The 27,839-nt window shown below is 35.9% G+C and overlaps 1 protein-coding gene across 1 annotated transcript; it reads left to right on the top strand.

The window, feature by feature from the left end:
• The first annotated feature begins 527 nt into the window (after nt 1-527).
• Nucleotides 528-27,839, top strand: LOC127422558 (TLC domain-containing protein 2-like). The gene is made up of 4 exons (XM_051666182.1): nt 528-1,052; nt 1,297-1,379; nt 4,214-4,296; nt 25,041-27,839. Exons 1-4 carry the CDS (start codon nt 874-876, stop codon nt 25,428-25,430), a joined length of 735 nt encoding a protein of 244 aa, XP_051522142.1. The 5' UTR covers nt 528-873; the 3' UTR covers nt 25,431-27,839.

Below are 27,839 nucleotides of genomic sequence, written 5' to 3'. Positions count from 1 at the left end.
TAGCTTATGGTTAGGCACATGTTATTCAAAGTATTTGTGAAACAGCTTACATAAAGAAAACATTTTTATCAACAGTACCACAAGATGTCGCTATAGGCCACCAATAAGACGACGGAAACATCGAGAATTATTTGGAATAATTGCCTATTAAAATTTTAATAGGCTCTATAATTTCTCAAAATAACTATCATTCTCGTTAGACGACATGTACAGAAGATTAATTCTGTCAACCACTGATTTTATTTCTATTAGGATACTTGTCTTTAAACGCAAAGGCAGTTCTTTCTTTCTTTCTTTCTTTTTCCTTTTCTTCTTTGTTTGTTTGTTTCTTTCTTTCAAGCACATGATTAATAGTAAATTATGAAATCAAAGCCTGTACTACGTATCCCAGGGGCGGGGTTATATGGAAGGGAAACACGCCCGTAACACTCATTCGTTCAGCCGCGCCTCACGATGTCTAGGCGGGGATTCTGTTGTTTGGATGTCGTAAAAGCGAAAAAGTTACACAAGCATTTAAGGGTTTTGTAACGCACGCAATAGCTATTAATATTTAACAGTCACCACCTGAATTTGACTCAGCAGTGTCATCTCGGCTTTACGCGCAAACTCAGCACTGAAAAAACATCTTTGTTTTCTTTTTTGGAAGATAAAATAATCGAGACGTTTTAGTTTAAAAGGGCTCTGCCAACACAGGCAACGTAATTGTATAGTTTAGACTAATCGAAAATCAAAATGAAATAAAGAAACATCCGGGATGTAATTTTTTGTTTAACCAAATAGGTAAAGCGCAACGGGTTTATCTGAAGGTCTAGACGCGCGGGCGAATCTCGGGTGCTTGTAGTGACAACAAGAGAGAGGCGCGCGCGGAAAAATATGGAGTTGAATTCAGTCATTTTAACCACTGGAGCCTCTGTGGGGTTTTTCAAATGTGTAAACTATGGAATCGACAAACTTCCTATCCCCGAGACTGCTCAGAGGAACGCTTGGAAATGGAAAAACATCTCAACGTCTTTCGTGCACAGCCTGATAACCGGAGTGTGGTCTGTGCTTTGGTGAGTGTCAGAATTCCTCCACACGTGCACGTGGAATGCACACCCTTATACGTACATATACTCTATCTTTTCGATGTCTTTATCAGATGCTTCAGCTACCACCCAGACAGTTATTGACACGTTGCAATTAATGCATATATTAATTCATATATTGACTTTTGATTAAATAATTTGCGATCAGACCATTTTCTTAAAGCAGTGCTATCTAACTTTGATGTGATATATCCACGCTCTGTGTTTCTAGTTTTTACATACATCCCCAGATGGCTGAGGATTTGATAGCGACATACTCTGTTTTCTCACACGCCCTGGTATCTGTATCAATCGGTGAGTATAATGAAGCATTATGCATATACAGAGGGGGCGTGGAAACAATGTTTCAAGCCCACGAGTTACAAACTGACACCTCTGTCATGTGCAGCAGGGCCAGTTTAGTAATTTGATGTAACTGGTCAAACTGCACGTGTGACCTTAACTACCTGCTATTCTTATGACCTGTACTTGGGTGATTGACCTATCAAGTAGTAACAGCAGTATCCTAATGCTTTTTTGGACAAATATTTTTATAATTTTTGTATACTTTTTTATACATTTTTATTTTTTATGAGCTCATAATAATTGAGACCCTAAATAGAATATTTGTCATTTTTAAATTAATTGGTCGCATTGCAGTACTATTTATGTAAACTGCAAAAGGTTAAAAAGTGATTTAAATTGGTGAAATCCTTATAGTTCACCCAAAAATGAAAATTCTCTCAACATTTACTCACCCTCATGCTATTCCAGATGTGTATGACTTTCTTTCTTCTGCTGAAAAATAAAGGGAAGAATATCTCTGCTTTATAGGTCCATACAATGCAAGTGAATGGTGACCAAAACTTTGAAGCTCCAAAAAGCACATAAATCAGCACAAAAGTCACCTCTAAAGACTCCAGTGGTTTAATCAGTGTCTTCTGAAGTGATCCAATCGGTTTATGGTGAAAACAGACCAAAATGTTACTCATTTTTCCATGGCAATCATAATTTCAAGCTTGATTACACTTCCTAGCGCCATCTAGTGCTCTGCACATTTCTCAAGCATTAGGAAGTGTAAACGAGCTTGAAATCATGATCGAACCTAGAGACTGCAATGGCAAGTGTAGAAGGAGTTGCATTTTGGTCTGTTCTCACCCAAAAATCAATTGGATCTCTTCAGAAGACACTGATTAAACCACTGGAGATATTAATTCAAAAATCTTCATTTGTGTTCAGCAGAAGAAAGTAATACACATCTGGGATGGAATGAGGGTGAGTAGGATATTAATTTTTGGGTGAATTATCCCTTTAAATGAAATGGTGGCCAATTACAACATCTAAAGTTTACAATTTTCCTTATATATTTATATGAATTATATCCTTAAATCTTTATCTGAAAATGCATTTTGCTTCCAGTTAAAGGCATATTTCAGCAATAAATGAAAATTCTGTCATCATTTGCCCACTCTTATGTTGTTCTGCAACTATGACTTCCTTTCCTGCATGGAACTAAAAATGAGATGTTAGGCAGAATGTTAGGGCCAGACTGCTTCAGTCACCATTCACTTTCATTGCATATGTTTTCCCATACAATTAAAGTGAATGGGGACTGAGGCTGTCATTCTGCCTAACAACATCTTTTGTGTTACACAGAAGAAAGTATCCCTTTATTGTTTAGTTATAAATTGTGTTAGTTATAAATAAATAAGTCAAACTTTAAATTCTGTAGCTTTAGCAGGTGGTAACATAAAATTTCCCACAAGAAATCAAGTGTCATAGAAATAAATATTATATGCATTTTTATTATTGTTTTTGCATTGCTCTTAAAAATCACTGTTGACTGCAATAAGTTTAGTCTATAATTCTTGTTCAATCTGCCAAATACCAGAGATATTTGAGATACTTAGAGGAATCTCATGCTGTTGGCAGAGATGTTAGCTGTAGCTACAGAATCAATGGCTGGCTTTATGATCTGTCCCAGGCACCACTGCACCCCCAGTAAGTCACATGACACTTCATGAATGGGCCTTTACTGTGGGCTTTTAATTTTTTATATCCACCCGCAATTTATGGTATTTTTCACTGAACATATATCTCAGTTTGTGCAAAGCCCTGTTATCCCTGTATACTATAGACTTATAAAATGTTAACTGCATGCAGGTTTGACATGTACTCGACCATCCTTCAATTTATAACTCGGCTGCTCTTCAAATTGTGTACAAAAACTTTCTGTTATGAAGATCTGAGCACATAAAAGGATCATATACTGCACAAATCATATTCTTAATGAGTATCTTTGTCTTGTTTTCCAGTAAAAATAAGATAAATTTTCCTGAGAAGGTAATTCTCAGGAAAATTCCTGAGAATTACCCATTTACTGTGTAAATGGGTAATTCCTGGGATTTGGTAATATTTTAACTTTGGGGGGGAAAATGTTAACTACATTTTGTAAATTTTCTGAATACTCCACAACATCAGGCACTCATTAAACCTCCAAAAAATCTTATTATACACATATATTAAGGCTTGTTTCTTGAATACATTTGGGTTTTGTCTTGTCACTGCCTGGCATAAACAAGTGAAAAACAACAGTAAAAAAAAAACATCTGCCAGTGCCACAAGAAAAAATCCACATATATTCAAGATATGTTTTCTAAAACCAAGCCTTAATATGTAACGGTTAGTTATCGGTGTTTCAAGAGTGCTGATATTTAGTATAATGCCTCACTGTTTGTATCTGTTGGCGGCGTTCCATTCAGGCTGCCAGTCTATAACGGCATCTAAACCTGCTGGTTTGTGCTTCTACTTTCACCAGTGTAATGTAAACAAAGCAAAAAGATTGAAACTAAGTGGTGTATAACAATTACACTTGTGTATACTTGTGTATTATAAAAAAAGCCAATCAGTACATTTATATTAATGAGGTCTCATATGTTGTGCTCCATTTGTCGTGTTGATCCTCCACCACTATAAAATGCTGTCTCCATGGATACCCTCATATTGTGAGATGGATGTAAATAGCACTCTGGAACTGACATCTTGGTAACCAACACAGCTGTTGTCATGGGATCTTGAAAAGCATGTTGTTTTAAGGTCTGTCTTGTTAACAGTTCCACTCTGTTGACAGATGTGATTTTTGTGTTTAGGGTACTTCATTTATGACTTCTTTGATATGGTTCTCAATCAGAAGATTGGTCAATCATGGGAGCTCCTTTTCCATCATTTAGTGGTAAGTAGACATAGAAACAAGTACATACAAAAATCCCTGCATAGCTGGTCACCAGCATATAATGTTGTGTTTTGAAAGCTAGTCCACCAGCTAGACCAGCACCAAACCAGCATGAGATATGTTTGGTGAAAAGTAAAGCCACTGACATTGTTTTGGAAGTGAATGAGTCTTTGGTGGTAAACAGTAACATACTTCTAAAAGCAGTTTCTGTATTACTCACCTTCCTAATATAACAGCACAGACCTGATAAGGCTCCTTTTTGGTGTATACAAATAGTCCAACCTGTCTGACCACATTGTGGCCTTTGAAAAGCTTTTTGGAAAAGGGTTAGATGATAACAAAAGTTCAGCAGAGGTAACGGGAGAAATTAAACTTCTGAAATACCCTAGACACTTAAAAAAATTCACAGTAGGGCTGGGTGATATATTAAGTATTCACAATATATTGGCACTGATTTTGCTGACAATATAATATTTAGCAACATTGTGAATAATGCGATGATTTTAATGTGCTTTTCATTTGGCCATTAAGTTTCCTAAACACACTGTCATTAGACTAATCACTCTAAACTGTCCATTTTGATGAAACAGTTCAAAACTCTGATTCAATCATCATCACTTACATTTTTTTTATATATATATATATATATATTACACCAATCTGCCACAACATTAAAACCACCTGCCTAATATTGTGTAGGTCCCCCTCATGCCACCAAAACAGCGCCAACTTGCATCTTAGAATAATATTCTGAGATGATATTCTTCTCACCACAATTGTACAGAGTGGTTATCTGAGTTACCGTAGACTTTTGCCAGTCTGGCCATTCTCTGTTGACCTCTCTCATCAACAAGGCGTTTCCGTCCGCAGAACTGCCACTCACTGGATGTTTTTTAGTTTTTGGCACCATTCGGAGTAAATTTTAGGGACTGTTGTGTGTGAAAATTCCAGGAGATCAGCAGTTACAGAAATACTCAAACCAGCCCATCTGGCATCAACAATCATCCATGCAATTATCTAATCAGCCAATCGTGTGGCAGCAGTGCATAAAATCATGCAGATACGCGTCAGGAGCTTCAGTTAATGTTTACATCAACATCAATTGTATAAATAACAAATATATATATATATATATATATATATATATATATATATATATATATATATATATATATATATATTACATTTTTACTAAAAGATATAATGAAAAACATCATACACTGACTTCCGCAAGCATTTTTATGTGATGACGCAATGAATCATTGTATTGCATCATACATACATATATATATTATAGCATATACATTTCAATGATTAAATATTCTTCCTTGTGTCCAATCAGTGAAAATCAGTGTTTAAAACATGCCTTGAGTTTTTATCTAATTGGCTACAGTGGCTGCATAGTCAAAATGGTGGCTCCTCTGGGGGGAAAAAACGCTTTTAAATATGACAATATATTTTGATTGTCGTCAAGGCTTGAAAAATGTAGATTTTTTTTTTTTAACTATATCTCCCAGCCCCAATCCATAGTGATATAAAATTAATTCAGCCCCTTTGAATAAATCAGTTTCATTTGCTCACTAAACAAACAGATTATCACAGCCAGTGTCTTCTACCATGTGTTAAAGTGGATAGAGGAAGAAAGTTGAGTTCAGTGGGTTTGACCGTGCCATGTCGGATCACCACAGTGCTTTGATTCTATTGGGTTTCTGTGGCGTCACCACCACTAGGCTGAAGGAAAAGTAGCCAGCTTCATTCTGTGGTTCTGTTGTTGTTGTTCCCTCTTTTCTTGGGATCTCATTCACTGAAGTGGCCGGAGGGAACATGTTGCCAGATTCTTAATGGCAGTGTGAGAAACAGTCAGACTACCCCCCCACCACCCCCATCCCTTTCTTCCCCACTGTTTACCTCATGGACCAAACTGTAACATTGTTTTGGTTGTACCCAAAGTTTCAAAGGATTGCTGCTTGTCAACAGACAAAACCTTTTATTGTCGTTGGTTTGGGTTTGACTGATCATTTGTCAGGTCATATAAAAAAATGACAACAATGTTTTCTTTTCAAACTAAGCAAAACATCTACAGACAATTGCCTTGTTTGAGAAGGCAATAGAGCTGATCAGTCATAATTCATATATTCATAAATCATAAACATCAATTTGTAGGTCAACTCTTAAGGCAAATTCGGCACTGGCTCCCCCTGGAATTTCTAATGGGTCTTTAGAATAGCGGTTTTCGTTTAATGACTAAAATAAGGTGTGGTTACAGGTACTGCAGAATTTTGGGCTCTCTATATACATATGTGCTTGAAGCATAAAATTGCAAGTTACTTGCAAAGGAACTTTTTTTTTATTTATTTTTTTTATTTTGCCATCTGAGCAAGCACATAGCAGCCAGACGTTCCTTCCTTTCCGTGCAAGGATGAACGTTGCAAGCATGAAATTTTCCACAAAATCGAATCCGACAGCTCTGAATGTGAAATCATTTTTGTAGTCTTAAGGCCCTGGTATTCTTAGTTTTTCCAGTCAACTGTTTTGCCTTTCAAATATACTGTTTTGACCGCGATCTTATAAGAACGCGTTCAACACATGCGCACAGATGAGAAAATCGCGTGTAGAGAAAATTTGGGCTGCGTGAGAACAGTCCACGCAGACTGTGTTGATAACGAAATTTGCATCACTCATACTGTGCACAGAGCGATCTGCAACACAGACTACCGAAGTGTACTTTGCGCACAGATGAGAAAATCGCGTGTAGAGAAAATTTGGGCTGCGTGAGAACAGTCCACGCAGACTGTGTTGATAACGAAATTTGCGTCACTCATACTGTGCACAGAGCGATCTGCAACACAGACTACCGAAGTGTACTTTGGCCTTTACTGTAGTGACTCGGTAAGGCAAGGACACAGATATTTATAGACTAGCTTGAATACGGTATTTTGTTCTTTTCTATTGAAAAATGAATATAGAAATCCTCAGTAGTGTAACTTTATCATTACTTGTTGAAAATTTCCCATTTTGATTTACAACATAAATGAAACACAATCATACTTCAAACGTGAATTTTGAAATCGTTGTGTGCTTTTAAAATTTATGTTGCTGGCAAGTTGCTTCATAAGGACTACAGCGATTTGTCCAATGAATGACACAACATTCGTATCAACTTATGTGCTTGACCAATGACGTGTAATTAATCGGACAACTGTTGAAAACCACTTTTTTGAAAACCCATTAGAAATTCCTGAGGGAAGCTCAAGCTTGAAAATGTTAACTTTCTTCTGGGTTTTTGGACTACAAACTTAACAGCTCTTGTTTGTCGCTCTTCAAGTGTGTGTGGAAAGTCTGATTTAATGGAATTCTTATTTGTAGCTCAAGATCAAGGAGCTCAGCTGGATCAGTGACCCACAGTAGGGGTGTGGGTTCATGACAGCTTGTGGCATTTCCCTTCCTCTATGGAAAAAATAAGTCTTGTTGGGCCTGAAATAGCAGGTTGATGTACCGCTATGGAGTAGACCATCTATACATACAAATTAGCCTGATTTGGGGTGAAAAGGAAGTCCATGTATAGAAACAGTCATGCCTCTTGAAGTCAGCCATTTGCAGTGGAAAAACATGCATGTTCCAGCTCTTAATAATAGAGGAATGGTGAGCACCCCCCCCCCCCAACTATCAACCCAGTTGTGTCATTATTAAATACTAACGAAGTAAATGGGAAAAGAGAATAGTGGACTTGTGAAAATGGTTTGCTTGGTTTGTGGGTATTACTGCTTGACAATCACTTTTAGGAATGTAAGTTTCCAGAGGTGGTTCTGTGAAAAGCAACACACTAACCCAATAACATTTTTGGTAGTTGGACTACCACAACCCTTCTTCTTTAAAATGGTTTCTTACTAATTGTTCTTCTGAGAGCAAATGTCTCTCATACCCCATTTATTTAGTAGAATTGAGTTTGCTAATTAAAGCCTGCTGATCTCAGTAGAAACATGATCTTTGAGATCAGTATTAGCGCTAATTTATGCTCAAGACACACCCTGTAAGTGCATTAGACTCACTTAGGTGCTATCTTTGATGCAGTCATCAGTGACAAAATATATAAACAGGCGGTGCTCTCGGAGCCTGCTGGTTTGGCAAGTGTGAAGGGTGATTTGTAGTTCACCTGTAGTGTAAGAAGCCTGTGGTGACTGTATTTGCTCAGTGACAGATTTTTCTGACAGAAGTGATGCCTTTAAAGCAGTGCCATGCCGGTAAACTCAATTACAGGCATTTCTGCATAACCTGATAATCCAGCTCTACTGTGTCTTTCTTTGACTCGTTAAACTTGGATGAATACTGAATAAAAGTTTCAACGGCATGTGTGTTAAACAAGTCAAGTGTAGTGAAAAATCCGCCCATCACATGCTTGAAATTCTCAAAGGGATGTTTTTGGAAAGGAAGGATTAGTATAAGAATTGTTTTTTTAATGATATCAGTAGATGACTTAATGGAAATGTTTTCATGGTATTGATTGGTGTTTGAGGAAAAATGTACACAGTAAATGATAATGATAAGATCATTATCAGTATAAATATCAGTATTAAATATATAATTATCTCATCAGGTAAATTTTGCTATCGTGCAGAGTAAAACTTGATCGCAAGCCCTAATTATTTTTTATTTGTGAGAGAATCATTCTTTTGTGTCAATGAACGGATCAAAATGGTACACAAAACTGTATGAATTATTCATTAATGAATTTGTCTGAATCAGAATTATTTTTAAAAAACAACACCCAGCAATCCAAAATGACTGAAAAGCTGGAAAGGTCATGGAATTTATTTGGTCAAAAGGGTGGGAACCCTGAAAGTAAGCAATACAAAAATGGAGAGGTGAAGATGAGACCATATAGAGTTCTAAAGCATATGTGCATTTACGTGCCCTAATCCCATATGATGTGTTTCAAACCCCTGTGACTTTCTTTCTTCCATGGAAGACAAACAGAGATGTTTCCATAGAGACGGCTTGGAGACTAAACGGAGACTGCAGAATCTTAGTCTCAGTTCACTTTCATTGTATGGGGAAAAAGATGCAATGAAGGTGAAGGGTGACTAGGTTCCGAAATTAACGAGGGCTTGGAGCAAAAATGCTACCGAAATGGACAAAAATGCTAAATATGGGGGCAAAAATGGCCCTGTAATGAGTTTCTGTTTTTATATTTTAGCTAAAATCACCAATTTTGGCAAATTAGCTTCAGAAAAGTTCAGGTAAAATGTTCTAATTTTAAGCTTAAACACTTACAAAAAGCTTTAAAAACAACAAAATGCTTAAAATACAAAAAACAAATCAACAAAAACATGCTTTGACTTGTTCATGAGTTTGCAACCCTGATTAATAACATCTGATTTAGTTCTTAAAATACTATTCTAGGCATAGTTACAAATACTGTACATGCATCAAAACCTTCATTTGAATGATTTGATATGGGTTCTTAAAATCCCAAGATCAATCTTTTAATTTATGCCTGTTTTCAGAGGGCAAATGAAAATTTTCACCAAACATTATTTGTAGAGCGCCACTTGTATCGAGTTCTCCCTTGGATTAATTGCTTGTATTCTTCTTATTTGTAAGTCTCCTTGAATAGTGTCGGTTAAATGAATAACAGCAAATGTTCCAAAATATATCGGTTCAAGAGGGAGTGATAATGCACACATAGGATAGTGCAACCGCTGATAGTAGGTCAAAGGTCACGACCAGGCTTTGTTCTGTTGTGAAATAAAGAGCATGAGACGCAGCAGAGGAATGAGAGGGAAGAATGTGTGCGAGCGAGGGAACCACTTTTGGCTCCGGAATGAGGTGTATTTGTGGCTTGAGGCCTGCCCCATTTTCAGCATGCATTCAGCATTTTCCAGACGGAAGCAGAGACATCTGGTCCACATATGTTCATGCTTATAGAACAAACCTCCTCAAAATATCCTCTGAAAATTTTGAACTTTGAAAATACACACTCTCAGTTCGACATCTCCCCCCACTCTCTCATATAGACCCCTTCCCATATATTTAGAGACCTCCCTTTGTATTCACACTATCACCACCCACACACTACAGCAACGTGCTGTCTGGGCCAAAACAACCCACTCAAAAATAAGACCTCACTCTTACTAGCAACAAATGGATGTGATATTTATATTCTTAGAACTTTCTGGCTCCTTTAATTGAACTTCCTTGAAGAGTTAAAGGGTTAGTTCAACCAAAAATTAAAATTGTGTTGTCATTTACTCATCATAATGTCGTTCCAATCCCGTATGACTTTTATTCCTTCTGATGAACAGAAAAGGAGATGTTAAGCAGAATGTTAGCCAGGTGAGTAAATAATGACATAATTTTCATTTTTGACTGAACTATCCCTTTAACGCATGAAGTAGCTTCACTCAAAGTTTATTCTTCTGTAATACGACAGCTTGACCTCAGACAAGAAATGTAGGTGAATTTGACAGTGACATGAGTCATGAATGCTAACGTTGGAATGCTGCTGCCCAAGGAACACTTTTGTATTTTTTGAAGTAGTGGGTTCACCATATACCATAATGAGATTATGGACCGAGGGAAACCCATTCTGTTTCAATGCTCCACCCTTGAGTCTGAGTATTACAAAGTATATCTGGAACTCGACTAACAGACTCAAGTGGCCTTACGAGTCTGGTTGCCACAGCGACTGTGTTGTGCATATGCATGATGCTACGTATGATTCTCAGTTGATGAATGCTGATTCCATTCTTTATTCATCGTTGGTGATAAACCCTATTGTGCTTAAATGTAGCTTGGACTATTGTGTGACCCTTTCATCCACAGCACAATTTATCAGATTTATCATTTATTACTGAGGGGGTGTGGTTTATTTTTAGTAGGGATGCACCGATTCGGCTGCTGATATTTATCAGCCAATTTTTTCAAAATTAAAACCATCAGTATATCGGAAGTAAGCATGAAAACGCAGATTTGAAAAGCCGATGGTTTATTTGTAATTATTTAGTAACACACTTGGTAACAACTCTGTGAATTCAAATGCACAATCCAGAAATGATAATAGCTGCAATACCTAGAAGGGTTTGCACTAGAGCCCGACCGATATGGGATTTTTGAGACCGATACCGATTTTAGAGGGGGACATTCACCGATGTCCGATATAGTTAATTTTTGAGCTGGAATGAAAACGGACCTTTTCTAAGTGTTCTAAGTTCACCGATTTTGCACCGATATGACTATGCAAAGGTACTCAGAAGGCTGCTTTCTTAAATATTTTTATCAAAGAATATTTGACATTATTATTATACATTGTCAGCAAATTCTAGAAATGAACACTGAGAAAATAAAGAATAAATAAAAATACAATAAATAGCTTAAAAAACATTGGTACTGTATGTTTAGTATCAGTCAAATGCTGACCATTAAAATAAAGAATAAATAAAAATAAAATAAATAGCTAAATAAACATCAGTACTGTTTAGTATCAGTCAAATGCTGACCATTAAAATAAAGAATAAATAAAAATAAAATAAATAGCTAAATAAACATCAGTATTACTGTTTAGTATCAGTCAAATGCTGACTATATTAATACTGCCAGTTAATTAGGGGCAGATTGTAAAATAAGAAGCATTTACACCTGCCGAGTCAAGAGAAAAACAGCGGCAGTGGTGTTACACCGTATTCTGTTATACAAGTTCAGGGGAAACTTTCAACAGTGGAAAACTAGACTTTTTAATATTACATTTTATAAATGACACGACTGGAATTGTTCGGTTGAAGGGGGTACCAAACTGTGAATCCTGAACAAAACAGTTTGGTGAATACATGTTTACACATTAACTTCCACTCAGCTGACAGCAATGAAAGTAGCTACATGGTTAGCTAGTTAGCTATAAGCTCGTTGTCACGGAGAGTAAAAGATGGACCGGCATTGTGTCTCACCAACTAGGTAACAGCGTAGCGTGAAATCAACACTCAACAGACACAATCCACCACTGCACTGTTGTCTACTGAGCTGCAAAAAGATGCTCTGATGTCTGACTGCACTGACAAACTATAGCTGGCTAACAGCAAACAGACATGAGTGACATGGTTGTCAGGGACAGGGTTAACGTTATATTAATTATATTGAAAAGGGAAAATGATGGAGTCATTGTTTATTAACTTTCCAGTATGTATTTCACAAACTAGTTAGCAACTTACCGAGAAGACACCGGTCAACTCCGCACCGTTTAACTCCACCCTGTTTGCAGAGCCACCGTCAGCTCAACTCTGTAAACAATGGAGTCGGAGCGCACTCTGCTGGACAAACTACATAATGACACCAATTCTAAAGCATTGTTTTCTACATTATATGTTCTGAAAAAAGTTTTCATATCTGCGCATATCGGTAAAATATACGCCGATACCGAGATATCGGTGAAAGGCTAATATTGGTCGGGCACCAGTTTGATTTAATTTTTATTCTTTCTCTTTCTCATGATAATGTAGAAAACTCCTTAAACGGAGGTGATGGTTGTGAAAGCAGCACTTATCTATAATCTACATCCATGGTACTCTTTTTGTGGCTCATGTGATGTCATCACATAAAATTAGTGAATGTTTATTAATTTTTTGATGTCAGTTTTCTAGAGTATTTATGGTAATTCTCAGTCTTGATAAACTGCTGAAACGCTATAGAGGAAAAGAAACGACAAACAGATAAAAAAATAATGAATTAAACTACAAATCTGCGAATATAAATCTGATTATAAGCCACTTTACACAACATAAGTGCGGGGTCAGAGTGCGTCATGACAGTCTTTGACAGTGACAACAGAACAGATCATCATCTTTCTATATATGGCAAAACATTTTGACATTTCTCAAAATGTACATTTTAATTGTCATTTTTTAGAGTGGTACATTCCACAACAGTATATGGCCTACTTTTAAAAGTGTGAATCTTTTAAAAAACAAAACAATAAAAAACATTTGCCTATATATGATCATTATAATCATAGTAGGCTATGTCACAGTTTCTATTTTTTAAAGAACCACACTTTTACAAGAATTTTGCTTCATATCTACTTTATATATAATGTTTTATTTTACTTGAGTTAAACATGTGTCTGTCAATTATGTATTAAATAGAATATAGCATAGTCTGCTCACCTCATTAATATATATATTTTTTTATTAAAATATGTTTTAATGAATAAAAAAAAAGAGTGCAGCCCTCAAGGCTAAAGGGATCCTGCTTTTTTTTTTATTTTATATTTTTTTTTATTGTTGTTAAAATCGGTATCAGCCAAAACATTTCATATCGGGGCATCTCTACATTTTTGTCCTATCGTTGTGGATGCAATGTAGAACTAGTGGAGATGGGGCTGTCTTTCTTCTGTATTGGTTACACTAAATAAAACTGTTTCCCCTCCACCAAAAACAAAGTGTTTTGAAAATGCACTCTATTCCTGCATACTTTGGAAATTGTTGACAAACGATGTAAGAAAAAAGCATGTGCCAATACAATCATATACTGATATATCGTGATTTTTCTTATGATATTGTATTGATACGTGAACTCACCATCAAGGTCTTCTAACCTGTCTGGTCAGGGTGTGTGTGAACTTTGTCCTGACCACGATTGGGTAAACATCTCCACCTCACTTCTCATTATCATTTACAAGAAGAGAGAGGGTGCAAACAGAATTATGTTCTTCTGCACTCGTTTTCAGTGTAAATACCCATTTACATTTGAAGCTTCTAATTTTAGAACTTCTCATTAAAGCAATTTAACCCATTTTTATCAAGCCACTGGCGGCTCAATGCATTTCTAGATTGCGGAGATTAATGGATGTAATTTTCTTTTTTCTCAATGGGCAGATTAGGTTTGTTACATATATTTAGCTGGAATGTTGTCTGTTTGATTGACTAATCATGTACTTGTTTGCTTTCAAAACTGGTTGTGACAGAACACTCATGATGCGCACATGATGTTTTGAATTACGAGGAAGTTGTTGTGGTGTGGCCATTTGTGGTCATAGAGATTTCATGTGTTTCCATCACTCAACACTATTCATGGCTTTGATGGTTCAGAAACCCTTATTGACTCCTCCCCCTCTGAAACCCCTTCACTTAGAAATCATCAATGATTCACTGGAGTGCTGTACTCTAAAAACAATCTCTCTCTCTCACACACACACACACTCACACTATGGCTTGGACTGGGAGGATATACATCGTTTATCTGTCTGCTCTTTTACTGTGATTGGAATCTGGAGGATGGCGTGCGGGGCCCGCAGCACTGCATTTGTTTATATAAAACATACATAAAGGGATAGTTCACCCAAAAACTACAAATATTTTGTCATTATACACTCACCCTTATGTTTTTCCGAACTTATTTTTATGCTGTCATTTTCTTCCATGGAACTCAAAAGGATTTTTATTAGGGATGGGCATTTTCTAAAAAGTTTGTAGTTGAGTACTCTATCCCACAAAATACTAGTAATTGATTACTCGTAAATTAAAATGTGTGTTAAAAATAAGAAGTATGACATGTACGTTAAATTTATATATATATTATTTTTTCACAAACATTACGAAGAATGGTTTTAGAATAAGTTAACTTTAACAATGCTGAAATGAACAATAAGCATTAATAAAAATTTTAAAAAAGTAAAAAAAAAAAAGATTTAAAACATTTGCACTCACCCAGAGCTTTGAAACAGAAAATAATGCTGATGGCATTAGGGTAATGCACATATATAAACTCTACTTAAAGGCCATCACATTTTTATCATTTCACATGTTATTATTCAGAAAAACAAGTGGTGAAAGTTTGCTTTTTATAAAATGCGCTCTGCCCGTGTTGAGATTTAGCATACATACACACATACTGGTGTGACAAGCTTCCAAGTTTCTCATACCGCTTTGCGGTTTCCACCATAATTGCAGAATCTCATCTGTTGGTTTAAATTACAACATGAACCAATTATCAATGGAATAGAATTCAATAAGAATCAAAATATTACAAGTATAGCTAGTGCTACATTAGGCTTTCCTTTCAAAAGTACAGATGCCATCATATTACCATCTCCCATCCAACACCTTGACGACGCACATCCACAGCGTGAGTGTTGGTTCCCGAACAAATTATTCTTGAGTCTCTTTTTTTTTTGTGAATCAAGTGAATAAAAAACTTATTGAACTGCAAGTCATTCATCAGATGATGTAGGATTTTGTAATATGATGTCTGACAAAAATTATTTGAGGGGTAAGATTATCAGTGACTTAAATTTCAGATTGTTCTTCACACAAAGTTAGTGTATGACTTCAATAGAGCACAAAAGTCAAATGGACCACTTTTATGATGTTTTTGTCCTTTATGAAGCTTGGCAGACTCATTATGAACAGTCGTTGTATGGTAAAGAGCTACATAAAGGGTCTTCAAAATGTCTTTTGTTTAACATGAAAAAAAACAAAAAAAAAAAAAACTATTTGGAATGACATTTAGGGTGAGTAAATGATGACAGAATTTCATTTTTGCGTGAATTATTCCTGTACTGCTTACAGTTGTGAGCGTGTCTGTGTGTGTGTGCACGTGTGTGTGTGTGTGTGCTAAGAAAGCATGTGTCCACACTGTTAGTCCACCTGTCAACCCTTCTTTCATCACCTCATGGGGCCCTGAAGCCATTGGAATCTCTGCTTTATTTCTCATAGAGCTGTATTCATCACAAGCTGTTCGAAAGGACCTGCTGGCAAAAGCTTTTAAAATAGGTTTCACCTGTAACCAGGTTAACTGGTTTTCAATGCCTCTACTGCCAACCCCCTCACAGAATTCCCCTGCAGGAGCCTTTTAATCTCAAATGCCAATTGCCATTTGTATTTCTCCTGTGTTTTTTATTTTATACAGTGAAGAAAATAGCGACCTTTGCTGTGATAATTGACCCCACAGGGAGAGGTTCATGAAACCAAACACATAGACCTGTAGGCTAACTCTTTTCTTTTTTCTCTCTCTCTCTCTCTCTCCCCTTTCACTAGTTGAACCACAGGGACTTTTTTCACGATAAGAAGGGAGCGCTAATGCAATGTTATTACTACATCAACTTCTTATGCATAATTCTACTTAAAATATTATTTTTTTAAATAAGAACAATGTTTGAGTTGAAACAACAAATAATATTCAGGTGTGATCACTCTCATGCTTTGGCTTAGCAACTTTGGGGCTTTGTGAGTGTGTGTGCTGTGTTGTGGGGTGAATAGGATTATATCAGCATGACTGCAGTTGGATTAAAAAATAAGCTGGCTAATGCAGATTCACTCTGATTGTCTGTTGGTGTCTGCTTACATTACATTGGAGTGGATTGTTGTGCTTTTCACCCTGATGGTTAGAGGTGGCCATTTAGTGGTCTTTGGCACTAAAATGGGTTTAAACCACCATTTCCCTGTGCCTGTCTTCAACATAAGAAGAAAGTTTACAAACTAACTAACTGTTAATGTAAAGCAAAACATTTATGTGATGTACAGTGGACCCAAAAAGTGTTTGGACCAAGAAATTTGTTGATTTTAAATGATAGAACAGTAGATATGCTGTTCAAAATCAAGACAAAAAGTATTTGGAAGCTTTTTGGTTGTCAAACATTAATGGAACATGTCCATAATGTGCAGAACTACAGGGAAAATTATTTCATTCATCCACTTAAAATGACCTTGAGACCAGGTAATTAAAACTAATTGAAAAAAGGTCTAGCATAATTGGTTTGCAAATGCCACTTTGTTTGATAATTAGTTATCTAATGCCATGAAATGCATACTTTTTTAAAGAAATGTTCCAGGCTACATTAAGTTAAGCTCGATTAACAGCATTTGTGGCATAATGATGATTAGGGCAAAAAATTATTTTGACTCACCCCTCATTTCTTTAAAAAAATAAAAAATCACAGTTACAATGGAAGTGAATGGGGCCAGTTCATAAATGTTAAAATACCCACTGTTTCAAAAGTATAGCCACTAGATGAAAAAATGTGTTAACATGATTTTCATGTTATAAGTTCACTTACTAACATTACCTGCATAAAGTTCTAAGCAATATTACAACTTCGTTGTAATGATGATTTAATGCTGGTTAACCTTGTTATCTGTTAACCACTATAAGGCCTGTAAATCCCTTTTTGATACCAAAATCATGTTAATGGATAATGTTTATATATTTTGGCTATACTTTTGAATCTATATGCATGTTAGCATTTTTGATCAGGCCCCTTTCACTTCCATTGTAAGTGCCTTACCGTAACTGCATGTTTAGCTTCTTTTTTTATTTTAAATGAATGGGGGACTAATCAAAGTAATTTTTTGTGGTAGTCAACATAATGCCACTTTTGATTGAGCTTAACTTGTATTGATTTCAGTAGATTTCTTTTAAACGTGACTTGAGTGCCCAAATACTTTTGAGGGCCACTATACATCACATGAAGACTTTGCTCTTTTTCTGTCAATGATTGCTGCATGTTCCAGAGGATGTTATAGAATGTTTTATCTCTTTATGACCATTGCCATTCAAATATATATATATATAATATATATAGAGAGAGAGAGAGAGAGTGATCCATTTAAGCTTTTATTACTCTAATATGTTGAACTAATCTGCTTGTTATGTTTAGAAGACATCAAGCAGAGATAGGGTCTCATGAAGATAACAGGTTGTTTGTGATGCTCAGAGCTTTATCCAGCTCAAGGATTGTGTAAGGAGCCTTGCTGACCTGGGAAAGAGAAAGACAAAGTGTCAACCAAAGGTCAACACCCTCCCAGTCAGACACTTTATTTAATAATCACCTGTTAGGCACTCAAACTGCCTTTTCACTGCAATCAGAGAAGATTGGTGAAGATTGTTTATACAGTAGAAATCATATATCTAGCAGTTTCACTGAACCAAGTCATACATCTTTTTGCACATTTGATTGCTTAAAGTTACCATGATTTTTCAGTCATCCTTGTTTACTGCAGCCTGTGGTTTGAGAGCTAAAGCTGGGCATACTCGGTGCGAATTTTGACATATGGGAGCAGAGGTGGAATGTAACGAATTACAACTACTCTCGTTACAGTACTTGAGTAAATTTTTCACATTTTTAGTTGAGTTGATTAGAAATAAAATATTCAGCTTCGCTAGAACTATTTTTCACCACAATTACAAAGTACAAAAAAATACCTAATATTTCTGAATTTTTGGGAAGAAGAAAGTTATAAGTGCTAAATCTGTTTATAAACTAAAACACGCTGTGCACACCAGGCCGGAAGACCGCAGGGCACAGCATCATGAGCACAGCTAATTGCATAAACTGCTGCTGGTGTCCTCTTCTCTAGCTTCTCCACCGATCAAACGTCACTTTTTTTTAAGGTAGGCAATGTTTTAACGGTGTCATACATGAACACAATGTAGTTTGACATATATGTGGGAATATCTTGTTTACTTTGTACTATGTGTCTAAAACAAACTTTTTATATACCTTAGAAAGATACAATGCCAATAGTGTCAGAAATTAATGGGGACTCGGAGCAAAAATGCCACCGAATTTGACAAAAATATCCCCGAAATTCAAAATATGGGGGCAAAAAATGCCCACACATCGAGTTCCCATGTTTTATTAATAATGTCTGATATAGTTACAATTACGTACATTGCGATCTTCTTTTGACTTTTCACAGAACATTATTTTTTTTCCTGGCGTCCGGTTCCTCGTACCATCACGTGCACAGACAGGCTCTCCCTTCTATCAATCCTCATCAGTTCAGTATTGTAATCCCACTTTAAATTCCGTAACCGTTTGCCCCTCTTGTTCAAAATAAACTGTCCTAGCGGGTAATACTTTCGCTCACGGTGCTGTACTGTACTTCCCTGCCCTGTCTCAACCACTAGAGGCCAAAATTGCGCAATGGATGGATGTTATATAAAGAAGGTATGAGAAATCGCAAAACATAATGTAACCAAATGCTACAATTTACTTAATAATAATAATATCTCAATATGATAAATAACCATAATGTTAATTAAGACTTTATTATTACAACTGTAATACAATAATACATATACAGAACAACCACTTTTAGTGTTTGAATCAATCTCTCACTAAACACTGTGTGAAATGTTTATTTATGCCTTATTCAGTTGGCATGTAGGAGTTGATAACAGTTTGCTTAATAATCTCATTCCACATCTGGACAATTGCTGCAATATCATAGAGGATACATTTCCTCATCTATAATATTGCATTATATTAGTTTTGTATAGTATGTTAACCTTAATAGCCAAAATACTTGGACATACGTGAATGAGAATAAACCTGAAATAGGAATGTGTGTCAGTCCCAATGCACATTATGTAGTTTAGAGACAATTTAGAGACATTTAGAATGTTACAGATTGCTATTTCTATTTAAATAAATGTTGTATTCTTAAAATGTTCTGTTTGTCCAAGAATCCTCTTGCAGCAATGCAGGTCTTTGGCTTTGAGAAGCTGCTAGTTTAGGACCTGTGAGGAGTCTGTTTCTCAAACTAGAGACTGTGATTTACTTGTCTTTTTGTTGTGCATCTGGCCATCCACTTCCCTCTCTATCCTGGTTAGAGATTATTTTTTCAAAACAGTAATGCATGGAATAGTCATCATCTCTCTAAAACAATAGACTTTAGGAGAAAATAGAATTTCAGGAGAAATGTGTTTCTTTTTGCCTATTTTTAAAACCAAAATTTGACTTGCAAGTGTAAAGCAACTTGTAAGAACTCAATACCTCAGCAAATGGGGAAAAACCCACTGTATTGTGATTTCCACATGGTAGCGCAACCATTTCCGTTGTTCTAATAAGAACATTTTCTTGAGTACCAAATTAGCTCTTTAGAATGCGTTTGTAAGGAATAGGTGACACAGTATATGTTTGCCATCATGAGTAAAGAAAAAATTGAATAAATATCACTTAAAACAATTATGTTAAACCGTAATAATATTGGCAATTAATGATTTCAGCAGTATTTTTGATCAATTTAATGCATCCTTGGTGAAAGGAAGCATAAGTTTCTTTCAAGAACAAAAATGTCTTTGTGTTCTAAAAATGGAAACATATATTCTATATATAATATAATTTTCATAAAGTAACTTGTAAAGTAATTACTTGTAGTTTTTCGGCAAATGACTTATTTGCTCTTAGTATTTCTACTTGTACTCAAGTAAATTATTTCTTCAGTAGCAGTACTTTAACTTGAGAAAAAAATCTGTACTCTTTCCACCACTGCTCGGGAGGTCTTGAGCCCCTACACACATTACAAGTCAGTTTATCTGATAATTGTACAGGTGCAGTCGTATACGACTTTAGGACCTGGTGAATTCCAGAGCAATCGTATGAATTTTCATGCTATTTATCATTATAAGACATAAAGCCAGATGAGTATTGCTTTAATTCCTTGTAGCTTGCGCTTTAGAAATAAAAAAAGAAGACTGGGATGGCCAGGGGCTGCATTAGCTGAAAACTCATCTGCCGATTAAAAAAAAAACAAAAAAAAGGATACTTATTACAAATGCTGCCCAACATTTGACAGATTCAGATTTTGAAGGGATGCTGTGTGATTTTATGACTGCATACATCAATCATAACTTCAGTGTGTTGCTGCTGCCATACTGATGATAATAAAGCACACAAAATGAACAAGATTAAAAAGAAAGTGCGGAAAATTCACGCACCGTTTCTGTCGGTGATACTTGGGTTTAATTTAAGCGCAAACATGATTAGTGCAGAATTCTGAGTTTTTTTAGTGGCGTAGGCTACCTGAACTATTTAGCTTTAGATGTAGGCTAAGTCCTTCTCATCTGTGTCACTGCTTGCATGTTGATAGCAGACATGCTGAAGAAGAACTGTGAGGTCTTGTCCATGTAAATGCACTTTAAAGCCGCACACAGCAAAGTTAAAAAATCTTGTTTTAGCGCAGCGGTTGATTGACAGGTAGAACTTTCAACCTAGAAGTACTTTGTTTCACCAGACATGCGTGTGGATCACATATCCACATCACAATTATAACAGATGCTATACCCCCCCTAAATGTAGCCCTAGAACGGAAACGAATGCAAGTATGACGAATAAAAATAGACCATGACGGAAATTTGAAAACTCTGTCCATTAGAGTGATAAAGATTGTTTTCTAGTGCTACCCGTATGGCAAATGATTTGTTTGAAGAGCAGAGAACAGCATGGCATTTCTGTAGAATCCATGAAACCGTGATATGGTTGTGACTGTTATGGGGAAAACACCATTTTAACACAACCATTTTCTCCAAATGTGTAAAAGCTTCATGAACACTCAGTTTTTATTGATCGTGTGAGTTGTAACACCTTCTCTTGATTGGTCAACTTCAGGTAGATTGCCAAATTGTCTCCTGCAACCGCGCACACCTCATGATTTTAAGCCGACAGCACCCGAATTTTTTAGACCGTTTTAAAAATAATCGGTAGGTCATGAGCTGCTCAAGCTGCTCGGCTCCGTTCGTAATTCCTCTCCAATGATTTCCGCGTGATCTCTCCCAACTGGAAAAAAAATGGTCGGGAGCTCACACGACAGCCGAAAATCGCACCGTTTACGCCCGCCTTAACTGTCACCTCTTTTGTTAGCCACTGTAAAGCAAACTTGTTTACAGTCCACATTGATGCATTGGTTGGCAGTGCATATATATATATATATATATATATATATATATATATATATATATATATATATATATATATATATATATATAATTTATTTATTTTTTGGAGAACTTTGTGAAAGGAGCAGTCCTCAAGCATTATATGCACTATTTCCATAAAGAGAGGTATGTTGGACTTAAACAATTAAAGTCCATGATACATTGCAGGCCAGCTTTAAATACAAACTATGGGCTTTTGGGAGAGTAATTTGTCAAAGGAATAGCCCAGCCTGTGCTGTAATGGTAACCAGAGGCATAGTGGTAATGTGAATAACATTCCTGACCACAAGGACCAGTTGTGTGTCATGTGTCATTGTGGATAGGGCTGCATTACTGACTCATCTGAGCAAGATGGGCAACCAATGAATTTATGTCCTCTTACAAAAGCAGTTATATCACAGGGAAAGGAAATGGGACATTGTTATGAACACAGTTACTGTACATGACATCAAATACTACACCTTTGTCCTCAATGTTAGACTCTTCACACATGACACTTACAATAGTGATTTTGTCAATGTAAATGTTTCATAAATGTTGACACGTTTATAGAACTTCAGAATAAAAACTGTCAGCCTTTGTCTGAAATATATCATAGTTTAGATATTAGTAGCCTGTATACTTCTTTTTATATATTTATCCATTAAAACCATGCAACTGCATGCTGTTTTTTAAACAGTTTCTTTAGTTTAAATTGAATGGATAATGGTAGATATAGAAACAGCATATTTTAAAAATGAGAAAAATCTAAGTACCCTGTGTTGCACTGTAGAAAATGTTTCCATCTTTTTAACTTGTCACAATTATTTCTGTCATTTCTACTCGATTTTAGGAGTTTTCTTGGATTCCAACTCTATTTTCTCCATCAAGAGGTTTGAAAAAGTGCAATTAACTTTTCACTGCAGGTTGGAACACTGGCACCACTTTTTTTTCTTTTTTTTTTTAAACCAAAAAGTGGGTTTGACCTTTTTACAGTGTACTTTTGCATTTATAACTTTGAGTGGGAGCTGTTTGATGTCAAGTACTTTAGATAATCTGTGTTTCACAATGATAGACACATAGACTGCCATCTAGTGGAAGATCATGAAAGTCTTCCTTTTGACTTCATCTGAAACTTAAAAAAAAAAAAAAAAAACCTTTATACTGTATAATTGCTTCAGATGTGAATTTGAAATGGGATGCTGCATGTTAAGTCTAAGTATTGGTATTAATATTGATCAAATCCATTACTATAATTTGTGTAAACTCTAGAACATCAGCATGATTAGTGTCACTCATGGTGATCACTGTGGCTATTGTCATGCCAGGTTTAGGATAGATCAACAGTGCTTTTGTGTTCTTGTGTTCACCCTGTTGTCATTAGATGCAACAGAAGATGCATTCACTTATTTCTTGTCACCTCACAGCATGCACTCAAAAAAAAAAATTAGTTTTAGGATTTACGCATTTAAATTTAATAACAAAATTCCATCAAATTCAATTGAGTAATCTTTAACAAAAAATTAAATATTTAAAGTTTTATTAATTTTAGTTAAATTTTTACACTTAAATTTGATGGAATTTTGTTATGAAATTGAAATACGTAAATATTACAAATATATATATATATTTGTGTATTAGTGTTAAGAAAAGAGAGAGCTGCCACAAAAGTAAACAATTAAAACATGTAGCCTGTTTAAAGACCTTATTTGAATGAATAAAAAAAAAATCATTTCAAACAGCAACTTTAAATCTGCAATAAAAACAACTAAATGGACATTAATTTCTTAATGGAATAGTTCACACAAAAATGAAAATTCTATAATTTACTCACCGTCTTGTTGTTCCAATCCTGTGCGACTTTCTTGTGTGGAACACAAAAGGAGATGTTAAAGGGATGGTTCACCCAAAAATGAAAATTATTTTATCATTTACTCACCTTTATGCCCTCTCAGATGTGTAAGGACTTTTAGAAGAATATCTCAGCTCTGTACTGTAGGTCCTCACAATGCAAGTGAATGGAGAGCAAAACTTTGAAACTCCAAAAATCACATAAATGCCACCTAAAAGTTATCCACACGACTCCAGTGGTTTAATCCATGTCTTCAGAAGTGATATGATTGGTTTGGGTGAGAAACAAATAAATATTTAAGTCATTTTTTCCATAACTCTACTTTCACTTTCAAATGTGAAAGAAAGTGAAAGTGGAGATGTATAGTAAAAAAGGACTTAGATATTGAGATGTTTTTCACCAAAACTTAAATCACTTCTGAAACCATAGATTTAACAACTGGAGTCTTATGGATAACTTTTATGTGGCCCTTATGTGATTTTTGGTGTTTCAAATGTCTGGTCACCATTCACTTGCATTGTATGGACCTACAGAGCAGAGATATTCTTCTAAAAATCTTTGTTTGTGTTCTACAGAAGAAAGTAAGTCTGGGATGGCATGAGGGTAAATGATGAGAGAATTTTCATTTTTGGGTGAACTATCCCTTCAAGCAGAATGTTGCTTCAGTCAGCATTCATTTTCATTGCATCTTTTTTCCATACATTGAATGACAATAGTCACTGAGGCTAAAAGTCTGCCTAACATCTCCTTTTGTGTTCCAAAACCCACCTAAGTTTCTTTATTCCATGAAACACGAAAAGACAATTTTAGCAAAATGTCTGAACTGCCCTCTTCCATGCATTGAAAGTGGATAAGGACCAGGGGGCAGTCAATCTCCAAAAGGGAATCATAAAAATGTTCCATATTACTGATGCACTACATTCAAGTCTTCTAAAGCCATATGATAGCTTTGTGCGAGAACAGATTTTAAAAAATGTAAACGTTAGTCATGGAAAAGTGGTTACCATACACTTTCATTGTTTGGAAAAAGCAGTTTTAACATTCTGCTATAAATATCTCTTTTTGTGTTCCATGGAAGAAAGTTATACGGTTTCATAAGAAATTATGAAAGTGAGTAAATGATGCTAGAATTTTCATTTTGGGTGAACCATTCCATTAAGGTTTGTATTGTAAAAGTGTAATCAAACATGTCAATCCACTCTCTTTGCAGGTGATCACCTGTTTTGGGATCTCTGTGCTGAGCTGTCGGTATGTGGGCTTTGCAGTGGTGGCACTGCTGGTGGAGATCAATTCCATCTTTCTGCACCTGAGACAAGTGCTGCGTATGGCCAACCTGGCCAAATATACATTCTATCGCGTCAACAGCATGATAAACCTGGGCACCTACGTGGTGTTCCGCATCAACACTTTGGCTTGGATGACCCGCTGGCTGGTGCTCAACCGTGAACACATCCCCCTGTTCAGCTACACCATGGGCAGCGTAGGTCTGGCCATCATGACCGCCATGAACATTGTGCTGTTTTACCGCCTTATGAGAAGTGACTTCATGAAGTCAAGCCGTGAGAAGGAGGTCAAGAAGGAGAAGGAGATCCAGGAGTAGGTCTGACGACTTGTACTCCAGCTCGAACCAAATCCACTCTCACCTCCACTATTCCTTGACTTTGGATTGCCAGCATCTGATGCTCATGGTACATGTTTCAGTTAATTTCTAAGGTTAGAAAAACAACCTTTTATTGACTTCATTTCTAGTAGACCGGTTTGTTGTCTAGATCAAACTCTGTCATTGTGAGCTAAATCACTCATGTAGACCTCAAGCTGTGCAAAGACATTATTTTGGTGGCAGTTGTCACAGGTTTACAGATGTCAAAAAACAGGAAACATATATTTACATGTGAAATTTCACTCTTAAATACTCCTGCATGATTTACACAATGACTCAAAGGATTTGAGTGGATGACTTTCATTATTAAATGGATAGTTCACATAAAAATGGAAGTCTGTCATCATTTAGTCACCCTCACACCTGTATGACTTTCCTTCTTCAATGTAACACAAAAGGGATGTTAGGCAGAATGTTAGCTTTAGTCACAATTCACTTTCATTGTATTAAAAAAAAATGCCAGTGAATGGTGACTGGGGCAACATTCTGCTTAGCATCTCCTTTTTGTTTGTGTTTCACATAAGAAATAAAGTCATACTGGTTTGGAACAACATGAGGGGGAGTAAATGATGACAGAATTTTCAATTTTGGGTGAACTATCCCAAAGGAACTGGATCTGTTCATATCATATGCTAATGCTAATCTACCACACTCAACTGACCTACTAAAAATTAACAAAGATTCAACTTAAATAGGAACTGCTTGCGTGATATTATAAAAATAATTAAATATATATAGATATATATGATTTTTTTTATCCAAAGTTGTCTTGCAAAGACCTTAAAAGTTGGTTTATTTATTAAAACTAGCATTAAGCTAAAATGTGTTGTCTGGCCTCATTAACGCCTACACCTGCTACCTCATGAGCTTGTAGCAGTTAGTATCATCATATTTCTGTAGTATGCAGATATTGAATTTGCTAGAATGCCTCAGAGCTGGTTTTAATTTTCAATGTTTCTGTACTGACAATGAAATAATGCAGTTAAAATTGTGTGATCACTGATATGAAGTGCCCAGCATTCAGTACTGTATTCCACCTTGTGGGGAAATCACTTATACTCGGTTGATGTACTATTTTTTTAAATGGAGGACCTGATTCTCGATGCTGGAGCCATCAACACAGTTATCAGAATTAAAAACACTCCTGCTCATTCTTGTGGAAATGACATGAACCATCTGAAATCTGACAGCTTCAGACTGTCATTGCACAAATCATGCCGTAGGTGGCACTACATACACACACAACGGTGACCTCACGTTAGTTTTTGCTAATATTTAGTGTATATAGAGAGGCAGCAGCACCTATATTGCGTAAAATGTGCTGAACATTGTTTTGATAAAGCTTTGTAATTTCATTTCTTTTTGTTGTATTTTTTTATGTTTGTAATTTATTTTTACTTAATGTCATTAATGGTTTGTGGTTGAATGTTTCTTGCAAAAAATCCCTTTTAAAAACAATGCGAAATGGTGAAACACTGTCTTGTGCTAAAGGGGGTTTTGATGGAGAACACGGAAAACAGCCCAGTTTATGACTTGGAAACAGGTCAGACGTACTAGTAAAGGCATTTATACATGTGGGAACTTTGTTTAGCCTTATTTTATACAACCAGTGCCATTGAGATTGTAGAAGGAAGTCTGACTGGGCAAGTGTGGCCTGTCTTTGCGGCGGGAAAGATGACACAATGTAACCACATGTAGCATCACCAACTTGTGCCACAAAACTATTGTTCTCGTCGAACCAAAGTTTATTCATAATGATGTTTCATTCAGATGTAATTTACAATACTCATCCCTGTTTTTTTTTTTGTTTTTTTTTTATTACTGATTGAAGGAGTTATAAACAATCAAGGAAATAAACAGCAGCTAATGTTTATGTTTAAATAAATGAAACCTTTACAGGAACTTGACTGCAAGTATATAAAAAATTGAGTGTTCAATGAAAAGTTTGTTGAAATTGCAATTTACATGTATGTTTTTATTTCTTCATTAACAGTTGGCAGCTTCAGCGACTAGCAATTGTGTTTGTGCTCCTTTAATGAGATGACTAAGGCAAATGTGTAACTGTTAGTGATTTGAGAGAATGTGACTTTTTGACTTTAAAAAATATGTAATTTCAGCAATGTGGTTGTTCTTTATTTGAGATTGCAATTCTGTGATGTGTTTGGTGAATGGTTGCTACTTTTATATTGTGGATCAGATTTATGAGCATGGTCTTGCAGTGTCAGTTTTCCAAAGCTATAGGTTATTAGATTTAAACATTGCCAATTGTACTGAATTAATAGAAATCCCAGTTGGAAAAAAAAAAAAAAAAAGATATCCATACCCAAACCACAGTCCCAGTGCCCTCAC

The sequence above is a fragment of the Myxocyprinus asiaticus genome, chromosome 31 (assembly GCF_019703515.2).
Source record: "Myxocyprinus asiaticus isolate MX2 ecotype Aquarium Trade chromosome 31, UBuf_Myxa_2, whole genome shotgun sequence".
Taxonomy (NCBI): Eukaryota; Metazoa; Chordata; class Actinopteri; order Cypriniformes; family Catostomidae; genus Myxocyprinus; species Myxocyprinus asiaticus.
The sequence above is the reverse complement of the archived record's forward strand: the minus strand, read 5'-3'. Positions and strand labels throughout refer to the sequence as shown.

What these genes read in the sequence shown, in the direction of transcription:
- LOC127422558 (XM_051666182.1), top strand. Translation starts at nt 874, where the DNA reads ATGGAGTTGAATTCAGTCATTTTAACCACTGGAGCCTCTGTGGGGTTT. An exon ending in GGAGTGTGGTCTGTGCTTTG is followed by an intron (nt 1,053 to 1,296) that starts GTGAGTGTCAGA and finishes CTGTGTTTCTAG; the next exon opens with TTTTTACATACATCCCCAGA. An exon ending in CCTGGTATCTGTATCAATCG is followed by an intron (nt 1,380 to 4,213) that starts GTGAGTATAATG and finishes TTTTGTGTTTAG; the next exon opens with GGTACTTCATTTATGACTTC.